Consider the following 10216-nt stretch of genomic DNA (forward strand, 5'->3'; position numbering starts at 1 on the left):
TTTTTACTCCTTCTATATGTGACTGTGTGTTTAATCGTTGCCTGCCAAGGTCAACCAGTTTCAGGTGATATAAGTAGCGCGCTGGGAGTGTGCGTGTTAGATCTATTTTCAGACCAGTTATAGATATTTAGACTATGCCGCTGGCAGCAGAGCAACAATAACCTTGATGTACTGTTGTGTTGAAAGAAGGGGAGCCAATCAGAGTGCAGATCTTCAGGTGGGTGGAGAAAAAGTCCCACTGATATTCAAAGCTGGAGTCATCATTTTTAGCAACTTGACCACCTCCCCCCATCTCCCTACACATCCTCACCTGTCTTACCCCCCTTTACCCTGTCTTAGTTCTCCCGTGTCCAGCTTCATGATAGGAATTGTATTCTGGATCTCATCCCCTCTCAAGGTCTGCCAGCTTTCTCCTCTCTCATCACAAGTATCATTAACTCCAAGGCGCTCTCTGGCTCAGTCCCAAAATACTGTTGTTGCTAGAGGTTAGGCTCGTTTCTATGGTGACAGGAGACTCTAACAAAAGACTTATAGTTCTGTGAGGCTAGATTATATCTTAAAATCAGCATATATATCATATCATAATATGATAACATGTATTTACCATGTTCATCAACTTAACTTAGCATATCAACATGCTAACATTGGCTAATTAGCAGTAAACACAAAGTGCATCTGAGGTTGATGGGAATGTCATTAATTCTGCAGGTATTTGGTCACAAACCACATATCGGACAAATTCAAATGTTGACCTTATGATGGTGCTAGATGAATAGTCAGAGGATCAATAAAGTTATTAGAATTCATCCTGACAGGAACATTAAGGTCTGAACTGCATTTCATTACAATACATCCAACAGTCTTTATATGGAGGACAGGCTGACAGAAACATCCAGATAGCCACGATGCTAACATAGGTAAAACATCAGTACATAATAGAAACAAAAGAGGTTTTTATTGTGAGGATAATGAATACAGTTCCATTCAATCAAAGTCAATATTTATAGATTTATAGTTTATAGTCTTTACAATATTAGACTTAATAGTCTAATCTAATTATATATTTGTACTTTATTTAACTAATATTGTCATTCTTTTTCTTTTTGCCTAATTCGTCATTGAGGAGGGATCCTTTACCCTGTTGTTGGCTGTGTGTGTGTGTGTCGATATGATAGATAGGTGTCAGACTGCGAAGCCCTCTGCACTATAATTTAGTGCTATATAAATAAAGCTGACTTTCAGCGAGTACCTGATTTATTCTCGCGCTGCTGTGATAGGTGGACGGAGCGAGCTGCCACATCGTCGAGGGGTTTGTTTACCCCTCAGAGAGCGTTCACTGATAGCAGCTTCCAGCTTATTTTTCAGCCTCATCATGAATGAGCTTGAGGTGTTCAGGAGAGCTGCTCCCTCTGATAAAACACCAAAACACTCTCAAACTGTGTGTGTGTTTGACACTATTATCAGTTCAATATTACTGCAGGCCTCGTCTGAAAACGAGCCAGAACTCTTTCCTCAAACAGTCAATTAATGAATGTTTGGCTGCAGCTCATTCATCAGCTGCAGGTTGGTTTAAATTCAAGTCACTGTGAAGCTCCAGAATTATAGTAATGTACAATAACAGTATAATACAGTAAAGAGCAGTAGAACTCCTGCAACTACAGTAAAAGTACTTGATTTTACTGATATAGCTTTAAACTTTTCATATATATTGTGTGTAAAAATATTGAGTACTTGACTAACTAAAGAGAAAACACAAAGCTTATGACACAAAAAACAAAACAAAACAAACAAACAAAATAGATACCAGAGATATTTTTATGGCCTTTCTTTCCTGTTCTGAATTCCCCTGCTGAGGATTAATCTTTGTGTTTCTCAAATATCTCAATCATCATCTAAGCCTTTTAATCCAAAATGCAAATATCTGAGTTTTACAGGAAATCTGCAACAAGCACCAGCGGTTCCTTCCCATGACCTCCTGAGTTGTTGCAATACTAAACTATCTATCACGGTCTCACGGTTGCAATTCACACAGATAGATGTAACAGTGTTGTATTAGTGGTCTACTACGACAGCTGAGGCTGATGGGAATCTCACTGGTTCTGCAGGGATTTGGTCATAAACCAAAGTAGTGGTGCTAGATGAAAAGTCAGAGGATCGATAAAGTTATTACACTTCATCCAGAGGGTGCTGTGAAGGTCTGAACCACATTTCATCACAATCCATCCAACAGTTATTTCAGTTTGGAACAACACCTACTGCTAATTTGTTTTGCTAGAACATTGGTGAATTAATAAACATTCACTTCTTCTTGGATTATGATCAGCAGAGATGTTTTTGTCAATGAAGGAAGTGCAGGACTTTGACACTGGAGACCAGCAAGAGGGTTCAGCTGTAGACCTTCAGGTTTGATAATCAATGGAAAGCGAGTCCCCACACACAAGCACTACAAGGTCTATGAAGTGTCTTCAATCTGCATTCTTTTTCATGTCCAGAAGGGGGGCAAAAAGGAAGTTAGATTGCATTGAGTCTTATGAAGAAATGATCCTACTTCTCAGTTGATTTACAACCTCAGTAAACGTGTTCTCATAAGTTAATGGTCTCAATCTCTACTTTCAAGCCTTCTTCCATACAGCATGATGTTCATTTGGTAAATTACATTACAATTTAGAGTAAAATACACAATAAATCAGGGTAAGACTGCCTTTAGATTGACAAATCATTTTTAGTGACTCTGTCCAGCTCAACACATTAGCTACGTGGCCTCCTATCACTCCACCATCTCTCCACTTTTTCGAGATCAATGAATCTATCTCATTTCTGGCTTGAAGAAACTAAGTTGCCAGCATGTATAATGGCAAACAAAAGGCTTTGAACCATAAACCAGTGGTTGACATCAAGGTGGGATTACACTTTAAAGTACACATGTTTATCTGAAATACAAGAACGTTTGTTATCATGCACAACATTTTTTTCCTCTGTGAAAATGGTGTCAAAGCTCAGCCAGTCACTTACCAGTCCTTTTTAAATATGGTCACTTCTAGCTCCAAAATATGAGCAATGTTTGTGATGCTCAAAACATTTGATTTAGACTTGGTTACATCACTTCCTTTCCTGCCAGTAAACATCAAACATGCTACTACTAACAGTTAATTTTCTCTCCTTTGGTCTCCAAATGAGACTCAAAGTGTATTTGGCAGAGACAGCTGAAGAGTGACAGGAATGTGGGGGGAAAGAGATGGGGAACGACATGCAGCAAAGGGCCATAGGTCGGATTCAAACCCTGGGCCGCCTTCGTACATGGGGCGGATGCTCTACCAACTGAGCTAATTGACAAGCCCCGAGCCTTAAAGTGTATTAAATAAAATTGATCTTCTCCCTGCAGAGCAATGTATGGCCTCACACAATCATAAACTTGGAATGTCTATATGATTTGTATGTGGGTCTTTTTTATGATGGTTTCTGGAGACTGTAATCATATTACATCATGTCAATGCTTGTATTAAACTTTTTACGTCTCCTATAAATCCACACTTCTGAGCAGAAAACTCTTGCTAACCTTTAACAACCCAATCGCCTGCACCAGTCTAGACATACCATAATTCAGGACTTTATCCCCTTAATGTTGACACTGTAAAATGAAGGAGTGAGTGTTTGTGACTTTAAATTAGCCGGCCTGACCTTGAATTAGGTTGTGGGTTGCCATGTTGCAGGTGACAGATGGGTTGAAATTGTATGTAGTGTGTAGACTGGGTTCAATATGAACTGATCAGGATCAAAATAATCTACACACACTATAAATATGATTTAAATTTGGAGCAGATATTTTTTACATTCCTCTGCCAGACATTGCTTCTTATTAATTTAATTTAGTTTAATGTCATTAGTCATATTAGAGTCCTTGTTTTTTTGTGTTTACTGGTTTAGGTTCTTTATTCTTGTGTACAGAATCCAGAACTAGCATATCATTACAGAAATGGGTTTCATTACTGTGACTCCAAACATCCAGGTATTTTTTTTTTTTTAAATTTAGTCTAGTGTTTTTCTAAAAAATAAAATATGTATGTCTAATCTACATCTGACCTTCCTATTCTATTGTAAACAAATAATCACACACGAGCAGCACTGCTGTTTATGTATTTATTCATTGCTGCAGCATGGATGCTGGAAGAGAACTGGATGCAGTGTTAGAGACAGGGCTCAGTTCTTCAATACGGAAGCTGCTCAGTGGCACGTGAGGCCAAAAAAGTTATCTTTTGGGGCATAAAATTACACAGATCTTCTGCATTGTGAGCCCCACGCTCCAGAGACTTCCACCAGGTGAGCTGCTAACTTCCTGTTTAACCCTCTCCTAACTTGAATGTAGATAAAATAATTTAATCGTTCTAGACTTCTGAACTGTTATTGGACTGAATGGATTAAATTCTGATAGTAAAGCAGTTTTTTCTGGAGGTTGTGATGCTTAAAAAAATTATCTAACCTTTTACAGCTGTTTCTTTCACACTGGAAATACAATGGCAAAGAATTTTTGGTAAACACACAATAGTTAGTAGTCAACACAGAACCATATTATATTATTATATTATTATGTTAATAGACTTATGAGTGTTGACAGTTAAAGTGAAATGATTGATGATTAAAGTGAATGATGATGTTTTTTAATATCCACAAAAGCAGGCAGAGATAACATCACTGTTATTAACCTTCGCCAATGTTTTTCACGGTTTGACTCAGAAGCTAAAATAAGTGGCCTCATTGTCACTTTTCTGCCTGTTATTCAGCTGCATGAATAAAATCTGCTGACTGATGCTTCCTGCTGGACTCTCCTCTGAATAAACACTTTACCTCTGCATATCAGGGCTGGGCAGGCAGGACGCTGCCAAGACAATAAAACTCATAAATTCACACAAATAACATAACAGCAGCTCAGGGCACAAATGACCTTGAAAGTTCAGGAAAGTACTATGCAATCAGAAAATGTGAGCTGTTTATTTATTGTTAAATATTCATGGTTTTCCCAATGGCACCATTTGTTCCCCCATGATTCATGCCTCTGACTCATTTATGTTCTGTGCTAGAAAGAAAATAGAAGAAATGTTTTTGGAGTCACACAGCAGCTAGATGTTGAACAAAAGCTGTTTGTTTCCACTGCAAAGCTTTATGTTAAAATTATATGGAAGCTTATGTCATGTGAAAAGTTCTGCATAAACAAAATAAAGCAAGACAGCAAGACAGTAGCATAATATGTGATGTGATATCACATATTACAGTAACATAATATGTGATTATCAGCAGATCGTACAGGAGGATGGAGGAGGTACAGATTATTATGACAGGTGTGAAAATATTTTAGGTTTATTATGAAGCCATTTTAACAAACGTGTATCCACCAGTTTAGAGCTAACATCATGCAAATCATATAGCCTCATGTTGTAACTTCCTAACACACACACACACACACACACACACACACACACACACACACACACACACACACACACAAAAGCATGTCTGTAATTGAATCATCATACATAAATCACTTTAAACAGCAAAAAATATGTTTTTTTAAATATGTTTTTAGAACTTAAATGTGCTGACCACTTCTTCCACGTGCCTCTCTCCATGACAGGGTGAGTAAAACTGATGACTCTTTAAAACTGTTTGGTCACATGATCAATTTTGTCTTTGGCAATGGCAAAAACAAGAGATGTCTCAACTCCTCCACAGGTTCAAACTACAGCTGTCAGATAAATGTGGTGAATTAAAAAGTACTAATTACTAATACTGAAACACTTTCTCTCTTATGACACCAGCCTCATACAGTCTGAGGCTGCTACATGCATCTGATTTCTGTACAAAAGCACAACTTTATAACTTTTTTCAGTGATTTTGGTGACATTGGATCATATTGTATTTGCTAGTTTTCCCCCTGATGTCATCTGGCTGCTCAGCTTTAACTACAAAGTTTCCTGATGGACAGATAGCCTAACCAATCGCTGAAGTAGCTTACAGCTAATGAAATGCTGCTGACTGAATCTTCTGTTAGCAGAACTCAGCGGCTGGACCGGGTTCGAACTCAGCCTCTGAGACCAACAGGGAATAACGTTTACATTACTGATTTGAGTTATTTGACTTTCCTAATAGAAAGACTGCTCACTTGGTCAGCGAACTGAACTGGCTCAGCCGCATGATGCCCAATCTGGCAAGAAAACCACCTCAGTAGGTTACTGTATTCACTGCTGGCTACCGTTGGTTTTGGAGGATGTGTGTCCGACCATGTTCGCTGGAAGGTAGTGCTACCTGCAGTGCATTGTGGCGGGTTTGTAACGTGCATTCACAATCAATTAACATGATTATCTGTCTGTTTTTATGTAGAAAAACATAGAAATGAGGAAGCAAACAGCACTCTGTTTCCTATTTCATGGGAAGCATTTTGTTACATTCCAGCACTGAGACAAGCACAAATGATTAACAATAATCTTTTTCCAGCTGTGATGAAGGTCTGTGTGGTAGCGTAGATGGATTAAATGTTAGAGAAAACATTCTACACATAGCTGTCCTCCTGCTCCTCCTCGTCTGATTGGTTCGGCCTCCTGTCAGTGTCTGATCTCTGGTTAGTCCTCCAAAGTCCTGCAGACACAAACACAACCTGCAGGTTAACACACTGCACACCTGACAGCCAATCAGAGAGCAGGGTTGAATGTATACTCACTATAAGCAGCTGTGAGCATCACTGCAGGTATGAAGATGATGAAGGAGACTCTCACTGTGTTTCCAATGAAGCTCTGCAGACTGTTGACCTGCTGCTGCTGGACGGACGACTGTCAACAAACAAAGAAATGTTAGTGTTTTGTGTTTAATATATTGCCACAGTAACCACAACTAAACAACAAGGAACACCCATGTTTAAAATGAACACAAATTATTATCAGTGTTACCGTATTATCATTAATAAGCATCACCATAATAATCAAAATAGTAATAATTATGTCACGGCATGAAAAATGTCTTTGTTACCTGAACCAGTGCCACCACTGGCCCTGTGGTGCCCTCTTCCCCCGTAGTGACATCACTTCCTGTCATGCCTAGTCTGGTGAAACCTGCCAACATGACGAAAGCACATGTGAGGAGAGTTTTTACAGCTGATTTGAGGTCTGCTGTGTGAAGCTTCGTTCTTTACTTCACTACATCTTCAGTAACTTTATTTATTTACAATTCTTTTACACACAAAACAAATAAAGAGTTTATAAAATATGATTTGTTGTAAATTAAATTGAAAAAATACAGATGAAACCACTAGTCCATTAGTCAATTAGTGTATTGATAGAAAATTAATGATTAACTCTTGATACTGGTTGAAGTCATTTTTTTTTTCCTAATGTCAAACATTGTAAAGGTGTCGCTTTATCAGCATCATTCAGTCATAACATACAATAACAATTGAGCGTCATGTTATTCGTCCTTTACTCACCTGTTGTAGTTTGTGGTGCATTCAGGTTCTCAGCGTCCCTGTTGTCTGAGATCTCAGAGGTTTCTGTTGTAGAAGATTCAAAGTTCACAGAGCGAGCTGCACGAGGACAGACAGGAGAAAAGTAAGAAGAGCATCAAATGTTGTGCTTCTCATTGTATTCTCCTTTCAGGTCATAGTGAAGCTGCAAAACAAAGCACTTAAAAGTCACAGTTTCTGCTCTGGTTCAGACCATTAACTGTCTATAAAGATGGACGACCTGACAAAGTGAAGGTCGGCTGCTGTATAGGTCATAAACCCCGCCTTCCTCCATTTTAGCAGCATGGTTTCTATCATTTTAGTTTTTATCATGCTGTCTGTTCAAGTGTTCATAATTATTTATTTGATGCTATAAAAAGGAGGTTCCACATCATGATCTATGACTGGGGTAGGACCTCAAAAATTGTGGCTTCACCCCAATCATGACTCTGCAGACTCCAAATGACGTCACCAGCACAAGATGGCTGCGGACTTCTCTGGAATATTCTGACTTCATTTTGTACAGTGTGAGGAAGACAGTCGTCCATCTTTGTACACAGTCAGCTCTTCAGACTGATGAATAGAAGCTGAATTTCCAAACGTACAGTTGATGATGATGAGGTGAACAATGGATGTTTGGTCGTTGAACAGACCAGGCAGGTGAACTCTGCAGTGATAGAAACCAGAGTCTGATGGTCGAGAGTTGAAGATGGACAGAGAGGAAGAGGAGGATACAGAGTACCTGCAGAGAAGAGAAAATAATCAGTCAATCACACAACCTCCATCTGCGGACTTTATTACTCTTAATGGTCATTTAAGATGGGGAGTGATTGACTTGCTTAGTAATTCATTTCCAGTGGGATGCAAGGATGGTCTGACAAGTGGTGTGTGAAATGAAGCCAGTGTGGAGGTGCCAAAACTGCTTCATTTGAGACTGGCTACAGACAGTCAGTCTCCATAAGACCCCATATTTAAAATCCAAATTCACAGCAGAAATAAACATGTTTACAGCCTGGTACAAAAAACAGTTTTGGTCTCTATAGCTAATTTCCCCATTCATGACAACTGTACTGAGGGTGAATTTTTATATAACTAACCTGTTTAAATTATATTAAGACTTAAAGTTATGCAGAATTAACCCAGACTTCATTTAGCCCATCTAAATATTGATTATCAGAGTCTGAAAGATTACAAAATGACCAGATACATCCGTCTGTGCCTCTTGACACAAGTCAAGACACCTTTATCCCGAAAAGGAAGCCCACAAGCTCACAAAAATGATGACAAAACAAATGTCTTTGGAGAAATCAAAGCACAAGTAATATTTTATATTTTTTGTCTTCTTGTGAATGAAACTTGTCTATAAATGGAGCACAACTGTAAAAAAGGTTTTTGACGTCAGACATTGCGCACCACGTCCTGTGACCTCGTACCTGTATGACTTCTTGTATGTGACCTTATCTCCGGCTGAGTAGATCACAGTCTTTTGGCAGGAGAACAGTGAAGGTTCTCCTCTCCCCCAGCACACCTCCACTCCAGTCTGACTCACTGCCTCCGAGTGACACGGCAGTGTCACCTTTCTCCCAGCCATGCCCACCACTGTATCCGTGGTGGCCGATGACACGCAGGCTGGAGCTAAACAAACACACAAAATTAGCTGTTAAAATTAAACTTTGATGCTGACAATGTGCGTTCCACGATGCTGATGCTGCTCAAATAAAAAACTATGTTATATGAACAGTTTTTACACAAGTGCAGCTTTCTGCTTCTTCTATTGTCAGACTGAGTGGAAACTTTTGCAATAAATGTTTTGTCTAAAGCTCGAAGAAGAGGAAGTATTTGGGGGTACATTTTCAGGTGTCCTCCAGCACCACCTGATGGCACTAAGACAAGAAGTGTATGACTCAATGCCAACCTGAATCCAACAAATTATGTCGAACATCAAGATATTTAATTGAGATAATTCCAGGGTGTGTTTAGCCTAGCTTAGCACAAAGACTGGAAGCAGATGGAAACTGCTAGCCTAGCTCTGTCAAAAGAAGAAAACAAACTCCAACTGCAAAGACAAGTCTGTTGTTAATTCTTTACCGGGACTAGTGCTAGAAACAAAATTTTTGTACCAATTACACACTGTAACAATACTTTGTTCAAAGTAAAATTATGTAAGTATACTCAGTAAAATGTAGTGATGATTTGAAAATAGTGAGAAATGCAAATCCAAAGTGATCACAATATTACAAAGACATTTAATTCATTCAAAGGAAAAGCAGCAACATTTCAGGGAAACATTAAATGTTTTGATAGAAGAAATGGCTTCTATCATCATCAAAAGAGTTCATTGTTTCTGTCAATATGCTAACTGATGAATGGACTAATGGTTTTAGTTGCATGAACTGTTGGGTGGTTCAATTTAAAACAAAACATCAGATTTTACAAACTTTTAGTGACTAAAGCTGAATGTATAAAATTTACCTCTGAAACGTCACAGTTCAAGAGGACGCTTCAGGTTCAGGACTCACCTGCGAGGAAGCAGACCAAGGTAATGGTGTGAAGAAGAAGAAACAGCATGTTGATGTGCTTCCTACAGACAGACAGACAGACAGACAGACAGAAATACAGACAAAGACAAAGGAAGAGAGGAGGAGCTACAGTAGACGGACGACTCACTGATGTTACTTCTCTTTTCCATTGACACATGACAGACTGATGAAACTGGCCTCAGACAGAAAAACA

General features: G+C 38.8%; 1 protein-coding gene across 1 annotated transcript; it reads right to left on the reverse strand.

Annotated features, from left to right (window-relative positions):
* Positions 1-4753: 4753 nt before the first annotated feature.
* Positions 4754-10216, reverse strand: LOC104935314 (hepatitis A virus cellular receptor 1). Its single transcript, XM_010751134.3, has 7 exons — positions 10003-10216; positions 8917-9118; positions 8089-8225; positions 7469-7564; positions 7015-7097; positions 6710-6818; positions 4754-6627 (listed from the first exon to the last, which is right to left on the reverse strand). The coding sequence occupies exons 1-7, from the start codon at positions 10178-10180 to the stop codon at positions 6542-6544; spliced, it is 891 nt and encodes a 296-aa protein (XP_010749436.3). The 5' UTR covers positions 10181-10216; the 3' UTR covers positions 4754-6541.

The sequence above is a fragment of the Larimichthys crocea genome, chromosome XXII (assembly GCF_000972845.2).
Source record: "Larimichthys crocea isolate SSNF chromosome XXII, L_crocea_2.0, whole genome shotgun sequence".
NCBI lineage: Eukaryota > Metazoa > Chordata > Actinopteri > Sciaenidae > Larimichthys > Larimichthys crocea.

Excerpts from the sequence above, each read along its gene's own strand:
- LOC104935314 (XM_010751134.3), bottom strand. The coding sequence starts at position 10,180 with ATGTGTCAATGGAAAAGAGAAGTAACATCAGTGAGTCGTCCGTCTACT. Across the intron at positions 9,119-10,002 it reads CTTGGTCTGCTTCCTCGCAG|CTCCAGCCTGCGTGTCATCG; the intron begins GTGAGTCCTGAA and ends GTGTTTGTTTAG. Across the intron at positions 8,226-8,916 it reads ACATACAAGAAGTCATACAG|GTACTCTGTATCCTCCTCTT; the intron begins GTACGAGGTCAC and ends TCTTCTCTGCAG.